At 42.0% G+C, this 15,983-nt stretch overlaps 1 protein-coding gene across 5 annotated transcripts in view; it reads right to left on the bottom strand.

Annotated features, from left to right (window-relative positions):
• Positions 1-15,983, bottom strand: part of TPD52 (tumor protein D52) — a 188,323-nt gene that overhangs the window by 129,734 nt on the left and 42,606 nt on the right. Inside the window, exons 3-8 of one of the 5 annotated variants that reach the window (XM_074944195.1) lie at positions 14,884-15,032; positions 13,805-13,906; positions 12,785-12,811; positions 6,595-6,636; positions 3,944-3,992; positions 176-1,810 (exon numbers count right to left, since the gene is read on the bottom strand). In XM_074944195.1, coding sequence (XP_074800296.1) covers positions 1,694-1,810; positions 3,944-3,992; positions 6,595-6,636; positions 12,785-12,811; positions 13,805-13,906; positions 14,884-15,032 — 486 coding nt within the window. In that variant the 3' untranslated portion in view covers positions 176-1,693. Of the gene's footprint in view, positions 1-175; positions 1,811-3,943; positions 3,993-6,594; positions 6,637-12,784; positions 12,812-13,804; positions 13,907-14,883; positions 15,033-15,983 lie in introns of those variants that run through there. The other 4 variants (XM_074944198.1, XM_074944196.1, XM_074944197.1 and 1 more) reach the window with 4 other exon arrangements.

The following is a 15,983-nucleotide window of genomic DNA, read 5'->3' as shown; positions in this document are numbered from 1 at the left end:
CCAAAGAGGAGTTTTCATAATGTCTGCATTTACAGCTGTGCTGTTAATGAGAATGGCAATGCTCATGTATAAGATTTTATTAAGCTGCTCACATGTAACTGAGCATATTCACTAGCAGTGAAGTGCTATCAAAGCGCTTGTCAGAAATGCAGTACAATGGTGTCTAAAGAAAATTGTGTAGCAGTTTTGGAATTTGACATGCATAAGACAAATTTTTGCAGTTAGTTTTTTTAATTGCTTCCAGTTCATTCCAAGCTCAGTGATGAGACATTTGGCATAAGTTACAATTTGATAATGACCAACATGTGCCAGACATGTACATAATACAAGCAACTTCCAAAGTACATAAAGTGGATATAGTTAATATGTAAAGTAACGTAGCCCTCTTACAAGGTCTGCTGTAGGCTTTGAAATGGGTAAAGTTTCAAGAGTGGATCTCAGTGGTTAAGCAGGAGTGGAGTCTCCAGTGGTGCAAACAGTATTGCTAATTTTCAAGCCTCTAACAAAGAGTAGGACTACAAGAGTCTTGAGAGCATGAAATAGTTTGAGCATCTAGAAGGTCCTCTACCTCCTAGAGCAATGGTTCTTGCCTGCAAATGCTGTGCAAGTTTATTACAGCATGGTGAAAGGTTTTGAAAAACTTCCCATAACGGTCTTGGAATTATTAATCAGTAATGACTTGTTAGAAATATTTTTTGCAGCCATTCAAGGCCAAGTTCATAAAGCCATATTCCTACATTCTAAGCTGTACGAATGTGTTCACATTTCATCTCCACTCCATGTTTTATAGTGTAAGATTCAATATTAATACTAGAATAGAAGTTTTAGAATCAGCACCATTGGAGACCATTATTACAAGACTGCCATTTTATCACAGCAGAATAATTCAGGAGTTAAAGCATCAAGTGAAGAACTCACAATAGTGTACTGTGCTAAACAAACTAGCTCAGATACTAGAGCAGCAGCATTAGGCATCTCACTTTCATTTGAAGTACTCTGAGAAACCCACACTTAGGACATTAACTCTAGTCATAGGACCCACAGAGAAGTCAGTAAGTCTGAATGCTAGTTAGGATTATGTCCTTTGCCCCATGTGCACCAAATCCAGTTTAGGACTCTGGTTTTGACTACAGTAGATTACTATTGTGGAAACCTGCTATAACTATGTTATTTATAATGTTGAAGCAGAAATCCTTTTTCTGCAGCTTAGAGTAATCTTCCAAGTGTGATGTCCAATTTAGGGAACTGTTGCACTGAAGCCACCAAAGGAGTGAAGTTAGCCTTCAGTTTGGCAGTAAAAGTAGAATGACAGTTCTTATAAGTGAAGACAATTGCTAATAATCACAGCATCCAAAAGAAAGTTATTAATCCACATACTATATGTACAGCATAAAGTTTGTCTAAAGTTTTTCAAAACAACATTTTAGAGATTGCCTTTAAAATCAGGGATATATCCTTTAAGTACTTGAAAAGCATAAAAATGTCCCTTCCCCCCAGAAAGCCAGGCTGATACAATCTACTTTAGTTCCAAAAATATTTTAAACCCATAAACAAGCTATTTTATCAAATTGATATAAAGCTAAGTGCTAAGTAAAAGCACATCTGGTGGAAACTGACAGTGAAGAACATTACAAATGTGCTTAGAGTTTGCTTGTAGCATCTGGCAGTGGGTAGCAGGACAAAGGCAGGAATCTCACTGGGTCTCCTCCTGTATCTGTTCTGTAATAGTTTCTGTGGCACTAGCATTGGCAGCTGAGTTTAAGACTTCTCCAAAGTCACCTCCAGCAGGCTTGGCTCCTCCAACTTTGGACTAAAATACAGATAGTTTTAGGTAAACCCTTCAGAAAGGATAACTGCAAATACAGTTAGATAGCCAGGTATTTTAACAAACAAGTTTTGCAATAAACAATGCCTTAATGTTAAGATTGCCTCCACAGGATAAATTCCCCCAAACAGTTTTTCCAGGATCAGTCTGCCTCTACAATACTTATGGTAGAAGCAGCACTCAGTGCCACTTGGTGGAAGAAGCTAGGTGGAGATACTCTGAAGGAAATGTTGCAACCCTCCAAACATTGGCTTAACACATGAGTCTCCCTTAGCCTTTAGTACTCCAAAAATGCTCCTGACCAGATTGTTGCAACAGCCTATATTCAGATATGCTCTATGAAGATTGTACAACTTCAAGTTGAGACATCCTACAGAGGTTTTGGAACATTTTGAATTAAAACAAGATTAGCTTTTGTTATGTACCACCTTGGAGGAGCTCCAAGAAACATTCAGCCTCAAGGACACATCCTGAAGCTCTGGTGTTTTGGTGCAGCACATCCACTGCTACACCCCTTCAGATGGTGTGTAACACACTTACCCCACATCACTCCCACCTCCCTTCTAGGGAGATGCATTCCCAGAGTTCATGGAAGGAGAAGTCCCTAAACTCTCAGATTGCAACAAGCCATTACACAAGATGCTAAAAGGGGAAAGGAGTTCTTTATGTACTTTTCCCCAACCCCAAATTCCTGTACAAGGAGCAGTCTGGTCCATAATATGAAGGCCTTTATATCAAAAAGTTAGTTGAACAGCCACATAACATTGATCTCTGCTTATTGAGGCCTCAGCATCAACTTCAGCCTCCTTACCTGAAAGTGAAATCTAAGATCATGTACATTTTACAACAGAATTGCACACCTATATTCCTTACTTTCTGATGGTAACATAAGAGTTTGCGTTCCCAGTGTAAGCTAGAATATAAAGCTTTTCAGCCCTAAAGTTAAAAACAGTATAGATTCTGGATATACAAAGAACAGGTTCTCTATTGTGTGTGAAAGGCAGTTTCCTGGACAACCTTTATTGAATGAAGTATCTTAGAACCTCACTGTATTAAAAATGCAAGTTTGTGTTATTGTGGGACTGTCTAACTTGTCTGGCAAGACATGATTAATGTAAACTTTGAGAAGTGTTACAAGCGTCAAAGAAGACTTTAAAACAATGGGCTAAGACAAGACTGAGCTGTTAATGGAGTAGGTTTCCTAGGAAATATTTGGGAGGAGGGGAATGCAAATATCCACCTCCAGACCTGATCTACTGAAGCTTTGACCTGGGATGGGAATCTTTGTCTACAAATTACCTGTTCCCAGGGTCAAAGCCCAAATGGCATAAAAGAGCAACTCTATTCATAGTGTGCTGGTTCTGCGCCAAGCCAGTTATCAACTTGTAACCACAGAAAAACCTCTTGGTGGGGTTTGAAGGGCTGTTCTCTGGCCAGAGTTCTGCTTGGAATTGGGGTGATCTCTGATAAGCCTATTTGCATGTAGGTTTACTATTTTATATATGTTCTCTCACTAATGTTTTTCCCTTAATAATTGTACTTGCTTAGAAAGCTGTGCGCTAACTTAGTTGTGGTCAATTACATTGCTTACCATCAGAGGAGAAAAAGTAAAAGCAGGCCTGCTTAGGCAGTCTGACTTTGCTGGTGAATTTACAACTAAATTGTGAAGCTGTGCAGCGTGGAAATATTTTGGGGTCAGGAGGGAGAGAGATGCATGTTTCCGTCCAAAGGTAATGGCGGGGAGTCAGCAAGAGTGACCTTTTTGGACCATATAGGAGAAACACAGGTGCAACTGCCTTGAACTGAAAACAGCATGATCCAGCCCATTCGTGCCATTCTGAGCATACAAGCAGACCAGAGAGCAGTCAGTCAGTCTTCCCAACTGGGGGTTTTCTGGCATGAAGCCAGTTGGCTAAATCCCTGCATTTCATAGCATTTGTTTACTTGGTCGTCAAATTACTATATTCGGATTTTCAAAAGTAGCCTAAGAAGCTAGTTGCCCAGCTGCCATTGAATTTTAAGGGAAGAGATTTGAGCACCACATTTTGATTCCTTCGAAAGTCCCAGCTTAAGTCTCCCATTAAACAACTGTTTCCAGAGGCAGCTAGTTAGATTTACCTTTAAGTTTTCAACCTTTTCTTCAAATGACTTGAAAGTAGAAGAATTTCTATGGGGAAAAAAAGCCAGTGGTTAGTTTCTTAAAGTGAGAACATGAGCATAGTAATACTAGGTTAGTTTTGGGACAATGCATCCATGTTTCCCTGTCCTATGTTAACATGCTTTTGACAGCCGTCAGATTAATATATCTTTTGGATAGTAGCTTTTGCACATTTTGTAAACAGTTACTTTAGCCCAGGGATAGGCAACTTGTGGCACACGTGCCAAAGGCAGCACACGAGCTGATTTTCAGTGGCACTCACACTGCCTGGGTCCTGGCCACCGGTCCGGGGGGGCTCTGCATTTTAATTTAATTTTAAATGAAGCTTCTAAAACATTTTAAAAACCTTATTTACTTTACATACAACAATAGTTTAGTTATATATTAAAGACATAGAAAGACCTTTTAAAAACATTAAAATGTATTACTGGCATGCAAAACCTTAAATTAGAATAAATGAAGACTCGGCACACCACTTCTGAAAGGTTGCCGACCCCTGCTTTAGGCCTAAACTGTACAATTGAAGAGCTTCAAATACAACTCATGTATAGAACTTTCAACTGCAAGCCAAGAAGCTCATTTTATTACCACCTTTGAGGCAATCACTCTTTACACTGCTTAACAGCAGAATAAAAAAAATAAAAAAAAAAAAACACGAGAAGTTCTCAGTGAAATTACTTATTGCCTGGAACTCAGTGACAGAGTTACAAAGTTAAGGGGTAAGGTACTGTAGAATGCCAGATTTAACTTGTCATTAGTCACTTTTCATAGACTCTTCAAACAGGCTGATGGTTGTTGGCTTAGAAAAGTTAACTAGTTCAGTAAGACAACGTAGCCACATCCAGTCACTCTAAAGCAGTGGTTTTCAAACTTTTTCTGGCAATCCAGCTGAAGAAAATCACTGATGCCCATGACCCAGCAGAGTGGGGGATGAGGAGTTTGGGGTGTGAGAGGGGGCTCTGGCCTGGGGCCAGGGATGAGGGGTTTGGGGTGCAGGAGGAGGCTCCAGGTTTGGGGTGGGGCTCTGAGCTGGGGCAAGGGATTGCGGCACGGGCTTACCTCAGGCAGCTCCCGGTCAGTGGGGGTGCTAAGGCAGGCTTCCTGCATGTCTGGCACCACAGACTGCACTGTGCCCTAGAAGCAGCCAGCAGCAGGTCTAGCTCCTAGGTGGAGGTGTGCATGCAGCTCTCACCTGCAGGCACCGCCCCGCCCCTCCCACAGCTCCCATTGGCCAGAAACCAGCCAATGGGAGTGTGGAGCTGGTGCTCAGGGTGGGGGCAGCACACAGAGCCCTGTGGCCCCCACTGCCTAGAAGTCGGACCTGCTGCTGGCCGCTTCTGGGGCACAGTGTAGTGTCAGAACAGGTAGGAACTAGCCTGCCGTAGCCAAGCAGCACCACCAAAGAGACTTAAACAGCCTAGTCAGCAGTGCTTACCAGAGCACCGCACCACAACCCAGTGCCTTACATTCCCTGACCCAGTACTGGGTTGCAACCCGCAGTTTGAAAACCACTGCTCTAGTTGTCTATAAAGACAACTCATTATAGTATGTGTGTCTCAAAGTTAAAGATAGATTTACCCTGGAGATAATTTACCCTGTCCTTCTGGAGACCGCCCCTATCAACAGTAATAAGTATTCTCCTCAATCTCTCACAGGTAGAGACTATTAAACTATGAAAAGATAAAACGCAATACGCTAAGATAAAAGCGGTGTTATTTAGTGGTAGCAGCCTAGGTTTGCTTGTCGAGACAAGGGGTGAAATTTTGTCCCCACTGAAGTAAATGGCAAACACTGACTTCAGTAGGGTCAGTAAGTCATCCAGGGATTCTATATCAATTGCCACCAACTTGCAGCGTGACCTTGTGCCTTTTTTGCCAGATGAAGAAATTCTTACTTCTGATGCAGTCAGCCTTAGTGTTTGTAATGTACTCAACCTTATTTAGAAGGTGCAAAACATTAGAAGCTTTAGGTTTGGGGTAAGGTCTTAAGTTCAGTTTTCCCTTGCTCATTGTCCATTTAGGATGCCCCACATTTATCTTTCAGTTACTCTGATATGCATTTATACAGTAGGCATGTGCACCACTCCTTGGTTTGGGAAATGGACACCAACCAATATGAAGTTGTATCTGCATGCCTTTTGATCCAAGCAGGCTTTTTGGGGAAGAGGGAGGCAAGGCAAGCACTTAAAGTCAGCAAGAGAAAAAACTGAGGTCAGAGGCCAAACTACTTACTTTCTTATTAACCTATAGGAGAGTAAGTCTCTTCATTTTAGAAGAGCTGTAGACAGTTCTGAATTTGAAATCATTTGGTAGCATAACATTTCTAAGAAAGTAAAGACTATTCAGCTTCTCATCATAAGTAAATGTCATGTCTAGGATGTGTAATAGCCACTAGAACAAGTTCAAAGAAATAATGAACTTTCTGCAAGAACAGTCAGTACATGCTTTATCCTAAGTCAGTACAGTAAATCTGTTCTAAAAACCAAGACGTTTCCATGTATTTAATTCTACATATGTGGGTGGGATGGGGGAAGGAAAGAGGATCAATTCAGTTAGTAAGAGACAACACACATCCAATAGCTGGATTACATACTAAAACGTACATACATTACCTCATAACAGGCATGCTAATTGAATGTTGTATGGAGCGTATACTAAGTGTCAGCATTAAGAAAAGGAGAGAGAGAGTTAGTTATGATCAATTATGAAAAGCAATTTGCTTAGAAACCCTTTGCATCAGGTTCCATGTAAAGAGACCTCTTCAATTATGGGGAGAAAGATTCTGATACTACAACTGTTTTCCCAAGGGCAGTTTCAAACAAACACATTCATAAAGAACATAACAAGAGAGCTATAGCAATACTTCATTAAAAATAGGCCAGTTAAAAAGTACATTCTACATAGTCACAACACAATTCCTGTGTCCTTCTTTAATCTACCCATTAAGTTTTCAGACAGTGAGAAACATGCTAAATTTGCAATTCTGGTAGTGTCAAGTGAATGCCTAAAGCTCTATCATTCACATATTCCCTCCCCTTGAATGATGTTTATGTTAAAGGATAAATTCTCTCAGACTATCACTAAATTAATGGGACTCCTGCATATGGAGTAGCAAACTACAAGGCTGAATTTTAGTTCACTAGCACCATTTAGAAACAGCTCAGTTTCAGTCCATTACCTTTCACTAGGATTAGAGTCATAGTAACTCAACAGGCCTACTTTCAGCTACAGCTGGTTGGGAAGTTTCCAACAAAATAGTTGGACATATCACCCCACCGTCCCAGAGAAGCCAATAGCTTGGTGGTTAGGGCATTCACCTGGGATGTCACAGGCCCAGAATCAAGTCCCAGCTCTGATTTTGGCCTTTGCTTTGTCCTAGTGTAGAACAGGAAAACAGTTTGAAAGCTCAAGTTTGTGGGACAGGAAGACAATTTCTTGCCCAGCCCTAGCCTTAACTTTGTTTTTGAGGAACGACAAGTTTAGTCTTCATACTTGTTAAATCTAATCCCTGCCAATACATCCAACTCATCACTATGAGCTTAGTTAGTGATATGGTTTAGGTGAGGTGGACAACTGCTCATTAGGAAGGAGTCATTAGGAGTGTCTCAGGCCTAATAGCAACTAGATCATTTCAGACAGTAATAATTTGAGCCAATTTAATCCTTCCTAGGAAAAGCTCAGCATTCTCATTTTCAATTCCTCCACCCCCCAAACATCTAGCCCTACACTACTGTAGATGTGTAGTCTGTACTAGTTGAGTACCATTCCAGCTTCAGTAGAGCAGTTTTGCTGGACATGCATCTTCTCCAACCATACCTGGAATGCTTAATCTTGAATCAATACTTTCATATGAGAGTTCTTATCCCTGGCAGTAGCTAGTCATCTCATTTTGATGGCAACTCAGTCTCCCCTAAATTAGTGCCTCAATGATAAGAGCCACTTCGGTATGAATGAAAAGGTTCCAGAATAGGTTTAGAATGTAAGGATTTCTGGACTTGTTTAGACACCAAAGAGGTAAAAAGCTTTAAGATAAGCCAGGACACATTGCTAACTGAACATGTGACTGAAGATGGGGTAGTAGTGCCATATACTGCAAGTCAAACTCAGTATCAGTTACTAGTTTGCTGAGGTTTAGTTTGTGCTCCAATCATGTTTATTTATTGTTTCACCTTGTGTACATCTGCCGCCCATGTCCCTGTAGGAGGTCCAGCTTCTAATAATTAGATTTCTAGAGTCTGTTTTATCCCCTGCCTTCAGGATGAGAAACTTCTATATTGAGTCCCATTATGTGATATATTGGCACAGATCCCAACTTTGCTGGATGCCAAGTTTCTGCTCAATACATTTTCTAATGCACTCAATAGTTACATTTTTCCAGCAGTGGTCAGCCACCTGTCTGACCCTGCAAGAGGCTCTCACCTCTAGAGACGGGAGTCTTGTTTTTTAAAATTGAGTAGAAGGATGCTGACTCTTCCCTGGTACTTGAGTCTACAAACCCACCCACCCACCCATACAGGAAAGTTAGAGTATAAAGGAGTGGCCCTCAAGGATAGTATTTGCATATTGTAGGATAAAGCCCAGACAACATATTTAAAATCAAGCATATTTTTGAATTAGTAGCAGTTAAGTTACTTTGGTTTTCAAGTTTGACTTACAAGTCCAATGTTACACTTAGCCAGGTCATAGCATACCTGGATACAGGATGTGATCCAAGAAAATATATTCTCCGGGAGGACACCAAGAGGCCCTTCATCCTGTCCGCCACCACAACAAATTGCTGGTTTGACTTGCAGAACAGTTTTATTCGTTCAACATAAAAAGCCAAAGCCCACGGAATATCCAGGGAGTGAAGTCTCTGCTCATGGCTGTTGGTATGGGGCTTCAGGAAAAAGACTAGAAGAAATATGTCTTTGTTGGTGTGGAAGTTGGAGACTACCTTCGGGAGGAACGCCATGTGGGGTCAAAGCTGCACTGTGTCCTTATAGAAGGTAGTATATGGGAGGGTCAGATGGGAGGGCCATGAGCTCAGACACCCTCTTGGCTGAAGCTATAGTGACTAGGATTAGGCCACTTTAGAAGACAGGTAAAGTAGTTGAGCATGTCACTAATGATTCGAACGGAGGCCCTATCAGCCTTGAGAGTACCATTGTTAAAGTCCCAAGGCAGGGTAGGCCACTGGATTTGAGGGTATAGCCGATCTATCCCTTTAAGAAACCACTACACCATAGGGTTAGTGAAAACGGAGAGGCCCAACTCTCCTGGGTGAAAAGCCAAGATGGCGACCAGGTGAACCTTTATCGATGAGTGTGACACGCTCTGCTGTTTCAACTTTAGTAGGTGGTTCAAGATAAAAGGGGACTGAAGATTGCGATAGAAGGACATTGCTCTGCGAACACCAAATAGATAATCTTTTCCACTTGGCTAAGTAGGTTTGTCAATGGTTTTCTGCTGCCCATAAGAACTTCCCTAATGGGGTTTGACCATGCATGCTTGAGTGGATTCAACTACGCAGCTTCCAAGCAGTGAGGTGAAGAGATTCGAGATTGCAGTGTTGGAGTCAGCCGTGATGTTGAGTAATGAGATCTGGAACTAGCAGCAGGGTGACTGGAGTCTCCACCGACAGTTCCAGCAACATGGTGTACCAAAGCTGGCATGGTCAGGCTGGTGTTACCAGGGTGACAGAGGCCCCATTGCTCCGGATCTTGAGGAGGACCTTGTGAACAAGTGTGATATTGGGGGGGGGAGAATGAAGAATGCGTAGAAGAGCTGGTCCTTCCATGGAAGAAGGAATGCATCTGCCAGTGAGCCCAGGAAGGAGCAGAATTACAGGCACTTTCTGTTGCTCCTTGGGGCAAACAAGTCAACACTGGGAAGACCCCACCATTGGAAGATATTGTTTATTACATCCAGGTGAATGGGCCACTCGTGGTTGTAAAGAGACCTGCTGAGATGATCTGCTAGCTCATTCTGAGATCCGGGGAGGTAGGAAGCTTTCAGAAGGATCGAGTGTTATGCAGAACTCCCAGAGCTTGCAGGCTTCCTCACACAGGGAAGAGGAGCACGCCCACCCTGTCTGTTGATACAATACATCACTGTTGTGTTGTCTGTCAGGACTGATATGCTTTCGCCCTCCAGATGAGGCCAGAAGATCTGACATACCAGACAAACCGCTCAGCTCTGGTGATGTGAAGCAACAGCTCCTCTGGAAAGCAGAGGCCTTGAGTTCTGTGCTCTGAGGTGAGATCCCCACCCCACTGCCGATGTGTCGGTGGCCAGACATAATGAGGGGTACGGTTTGGAGAATGCGACACCTGTATACACCGTGTAAGGGTCGAGCCACCACTGAAGAGACTAGAGAACCATTGGTGGAAGCATGACTGCCCTGTCTAGACTGTTTGCTCGGTCGATAAACAGATGCCAGCCAAGCCTGGAGAGGTCTGAGTTCGAGCCTCGCATGCTGGACCACATATGTGCATGACAACATGTGTCCTAGGAGTTTCAGACAACTCCTTGCTGTGGCTGTAGGAAACTGCCCGAGGTCTTGTACGTGTATGGCCTGAAAACAGGACTGAGGTAGACATGTTCTGACCTGCCTCGAGTCTAGTACCGCCCCCATGAACTCTATTCTCTGAATAGGGGTGAACATTGACTTTTGAGTATTTAGCGGGAGGCCCAGTGAGTTGAAGGTGGATCTTATCAGGTTGACCTGCTGATCTGCTTGTGTCTTGGAATGTCCCTTCACCAACCAGTCATCAACATATGGGAATACCTGAACCAGTCTTTTCCACAGGAAAGTGGCCATGACTGACATGCATTTGAACACCCAAGGTGCCGATGACAGGCTGAACAGGAGCACTGTGAATTGGTAGTGAGAAGCCCCCCACTACAAACCTTAGGAAGTGCCTGTGGGGTGGGATTATGGAAATATGCATCTTTCAAAAAGTCGAGGGTATACCGATCTCCTGGATCCAGGGAAGGAATAATGGTGGCTGAGAGACCATCTGAAACTTTAGCTGTTGATGTTGTGCAGGTCCAGGATGGGTCTGAGGCCCCCCTGTGCTTTCAGTATTCAGGAGTAAAGACCCCTTGCCCCTGAGCTCCAGCAGAACCTCCTCCACAGCTCCTGCCGATAGGAGGGTTTGTACCTCCTGCATAAGGAGTTGCTCATGAGAAGGGTCCCTGAAGAGGGATTTGGGATGGGGGCGGGGGGGAAGAAGAGAAGGGGTGGGAAAGAATTGGAGAGAATATCCCATTTCTACCATGCAAAGATCCCAACGGTCTGAGGTGATTTGGGACCAAGCCTGGTATAAATGGGATAGACATGCCAAAAAAGGGGAAGGAAGGATCCAGTTGGCTGGTCGGTCATCCTCAGGTGCATCTTCAAAAGGCCTGCCTAGGGCCTGGCAGTTTGGACGAACCAGATCCCTGGTTGTATGGAGGCTGGGGTTGGCAATGGCGGTTCTGGTTTCTAGGCTGCCTTCAACTGTGGTCCTGTCTGGGCTGGCCTTGGTATGGAAGTGCCACCCAGAGCCTGCACCCCTGAACCCCCTTCCCCACCCACCAAACCCCTTAGTCCCAGCCCAGAGCACCCTCCTGCACCCCAAACCCCTCATCCCCAGCCCCACCCCAGAACACACACCCCCACCTGGAGCCCCCTCCTGCACCCTCATTTCTGGCCCTACCCTGGAGCCCACACTCCCCAGTCAGAGCCCTCACCCCCTCCCATATCCCAGTGGGAATTTCTGAGCATTCATGGCCCGCCATACAATTTCCATACACAGATGTGGCCCTCGAGCCAAAAAGTTTGCCCAACCCTGCTCTAGCAGGTAGCCACTGGAGCCAAGGGGCACTGGTAGGGATAAAACATTGAAGACAGGAGTATTATTTTACAAAACACCTGAATCAAATTCAGAATATTTGTGCCATAGGTCTGTTATACACTTAAGATACTTGAATTACTATATATGTAGAAGTACTAGTTTCTCGTGCATGTTACCCCTTTTTAATACACAACCCTTTACATGGTATTGTGTGAATACTCTTTATGCAGATACGTTGTCAATTCCATCAATATTTATTGCCCCTTATACACTACATTTAGTCAGACCAAGATGATCCACCAAAGTCTGTATACTAACATTAAATTTAGTAGCTTGCCTTGGCTTTTCAGTTGCTTATAAATCTGAGTCTTATTTGCAAGTTAATATTAAGCTTGCCTAGGATTCCAAAAATAGTAAATACAAAAAGGGTGAGAAATAGTGTAGCTGGGTAGATTACAGACATCAGTATGCATCAATTACTTTGAAATGTATTTAGCCTCGAGTACTGTGACACCAGTGTAATTACTGAACAGCTACTGTGATGAGAGACACTGAAAGGACAACTACTACTCTACCAACGCACTGCTGAACAAACATACATGGTACAAACAGGGGACCAGAACTTTTAATCAGACATTAGAGGAAGGAATTCTGCATGCCATTGACCTCAAAGGCTTTTCACGTCTCCTTATAACATGCTTCCACAACTGTTCCCCCTCCCTCCTCTCAACAGCTTCCTTTCTTTTACTTTTTTAAAAGTATTACAGTTTTACTGTATATCTGGATTTCATGTTCATTTAGAAACTGCCCAAAATGATGTAATCCCACCCCTGCCATTAAAAAGATTGGGTTATTTTTATTCTGTGTGGTTACTATAAGGGAACTAACCATTTCCTAGATAAACCAATTTTAAAAATTGATGTGGAACAGTCTAACCAACTATGTGCTGAAGTTGTATTAACAATTCTAAAGCCCACCTTACCTAAAGGAATGTGAAAATGCCTGCAATCTGCAGGATGCCAGAGTAAGCATTAAAAAAAGAAAGGAAGTTCTGATGAATCTGTAGTAAAATTAATCTCATGTAGCTACTTCTCAAGCACTCATTTTATAGAAGCAAGAGGTAAATGGCAGCACTTGAAATGCAGGGCTGACTTTATTACGCTGTTTTTCAATGCAATTAAATTCTTAAGTGGATTGAATTTTTATAGGCCAATTAACAGGCAAATAATTTGGTCCACTAATGCAAGACAAGCTACAGGAAGACACAGGCAAGATATACAGGAATTTCGCAAATTCCTGTAGTGAAAGCAGTGCAATCGTATGGATTGTATAAGCCTTCAGATGTTAATGGACTCAGGAAAAAAAAAAAAAATCTTTCATGCTGGTCAAAACAGAGGGTAGTTTTAAATTGTCTTTGGTATTCGTGTGCATGAAAGATGCAACAGAATGGATGTGCAGTTTTGGCACAAGATGGCAACAGCTTCAGTTTGGCAGTTACCAGCTTTTAACCTGGCACATTGGCAATAGTTCACAAAAAGGTAATAAAATCAGGCTCTCGGAATGAAGTTACGAATAGCTTATAAAAACATGAAACATGACTTAAGGAGAGCAAACAAAACACAAAAGCTATCCATACAAAATGGATTTTGATGCAAAGGTTTTAGACTGTCATGAGAGAATGTAAGTACTGATGAAAATACTTACTGTGTAATATCCTACAAGAGAGACTCTAGTGAGTGGCATTAGAAGTAAAATATTTTAATAGTAAACTATTTTGCACACAGAAACGTCTTATATGAATAGAATTGCATATAATGATTTTAGGAGTGCATTCCACAAGCAGCCGTTCTCTCACCCAGATCAAGTCAGCAGCAGATGCTCTGCAGGTTCTTGGTATGCTACTCTGTGCCTTTACTCACTGATCAGAAGTGTAAGTGAAATTAATAATGTGCCCTCTCCGCCAACACACACTGAACTTCAGTAAAAGATTAATGAAACATACTTCACATCTTCCAGCTTCTTTGTGATGACTGAGCCAACTGATGAAAAAGCAGCAGAAGCCTTCTGCCCAGCCTGAGACAGGGTTTCTGATGTCTTCTTATATCTATATTCAAACAGCCAGAGGTAAATTGGATTCCATTAGTAAGTCTACTGACAGTCGCAAGTTGTGCAACATTTTGATACCAAAAAAAAAAAAAAAAAATTCTAAAAAACCCACATGAACATTAAGTCTTTGAATCAAGACAGATATCCAAGATATGCCCCAATCACAAGAATCTGAAATTCTGCAGGTGGTCAGACTAGATAATAGTCCCTTTAGCCTTCACACTTAATTCACTGTCATCACTCAAGTTTCAGTGCAGGCTCACCTAGAAATCAATTTGCTTTTTATACATGAAGCAAAGCAACATGCTCTGCGGCCACTGGAGAAGTGATTTAAGCTGCAGGCTGAAACCAAGATTGCTAAATTTTGTGCAGTTCTAGTGAAAAACTGCTTGAAGAAGTGATTAAGTAAGAGTAAAGGCTTTCTGCTGAATCTCAATATTATGAGACTTTTCAGTATAAACTTTTTACTTCATGCATACAGTTATTGCAGATTTTTCAGATATCCACTAGTTGAGTGACATTAAAAACAACAATCTTTGGAATTTTTTTTGGATAAAATCCCAGGTTCAAGTGCCTATTGTGATATTGTACATTTCTTTTCCTACATAAAGGGAAAGATTTAATAGTTTGCCAATTAAAGGGGGAAGGGTATTGCATTTGATTTGCACCATCTTGGTGGTGCAATGTGCTGGCAAGACAGAATTGCTTTTTTTGTTTATGCGGAATAGGAATCATGGCACTGTAAAGACAGGGTTGATAGAAGCCTCTTTGGGGCAGGTACTTAGCTAGATTTTAATGAAGCTTAGTTTTACCTTAAACTTGATACCCTCAAGAAGGCTGCTACTGTTTCTTCAGACATTTGTAAGTAAAGAAAGTTTGACTAGTAAATGTGTTACAAAGTTTAAACAACAGAGGAACAGTTTTCACTTAACCAACACAGATTCATGACACACTGAACCAGTGACAGGAACATACGCTGAAGTAGAAGTCACATCTTGCCAGCCTTTGGTAATGTTCTGCCTCAGTTCCTGCAGTGAATTGATTCCTAGTTTTCTCTTGATCTCTGCTAGATGCTTCTCCTTGGCAGCTAGTACCTGTGAGAGTGTCTGGATTTCCTCTTCTACCTAGGGCAGTATACAGTTCAAGGAGGAAGATCAGTTAGCAAGTTATGGAACCAGTTAGCAATACTTCATTTAGGAAGTTATTAACTGAAGAACATTTAGCATAATGAAGTAATTTACAATGGATGCCATGTTTTAACATTTCATCTAGGTATTTTAGAAAGGGATTGATGCAAAAGTGTCTTTTTATAAATAAGGACTGCAGACATTAGGAAGAGCCTAATGAAAAAGGGGGGAGGGGGTCCTCATCTCCTCCAGTTATTTCAGCATTTCTGGAGGACTAGATGATTTAGGAGATTAATAGGCTATAGGGCCTCATTTATCTACTCATCCAGATTAATAGTAAATAATGGTTTCCCAGACAGTTTTTAGCCAGTTTGGAGCTCAAGGATTGACTTAAGGGAATTACCACACACTTTCACGTCTTGACAGTCCTTTCATGTCAGGATTGACGCATAGTTACAGGGACTAGTGAAGCCTGCACTGTACCTGTTCTGTGCATAAGATTTGAACTCTTGTAAAAAAAAAAAAAAAAAAAAAAAAAAAAAAAATGCAGAGTAGCTGCCCTGGAGACTAAAGGTTCTCAAGAAGAATAGACTGACAGTATTATGTTTCTTAAAAACAGAATGCCAAGGTTTGATTGTCCAGCATGAAGCACCCTATGGAGGCCCTATCTTCAGAGGAGAGGTGCTCAACCAATCTGCTTATATATGAACACCACTCCTGAACAGGCCAGCAGAAGCTAGAGAAGTGACTAGCTGGGGAATGCCAGCTTTATTCATCAACTCTAGGATACCTAAAACAAGCATTTAGGCCAAGATGTTCAAACGTAAGGGTCTGAAGTTAAACTATATGGAGGCTCTAGCAGTCTTTACTCCTGAAGGCATTCTGCACCTAAAATTTTAAAATTCTGCAAGTTTTATTTGTCAATAAATAAATGTGGAGGCTCCAGCA

Source organism: Natator depressus, chromosome 2 (assembly GCF_965152275.1).
Source record: "Natator depressus isolate rNatDep1 chromosome 2, rNatDep2.hap1, whole genome shotgun sequence".
NCBI classification, from domain to species: domain Eukaryota; kingdom Metazoa; phylum Chordata; order Testudines; family Cheloniidae; genus Natator; species Natator depressus.
This window is presented reverse-complemented; position numbering and strand designations above follow the sequence as displayed.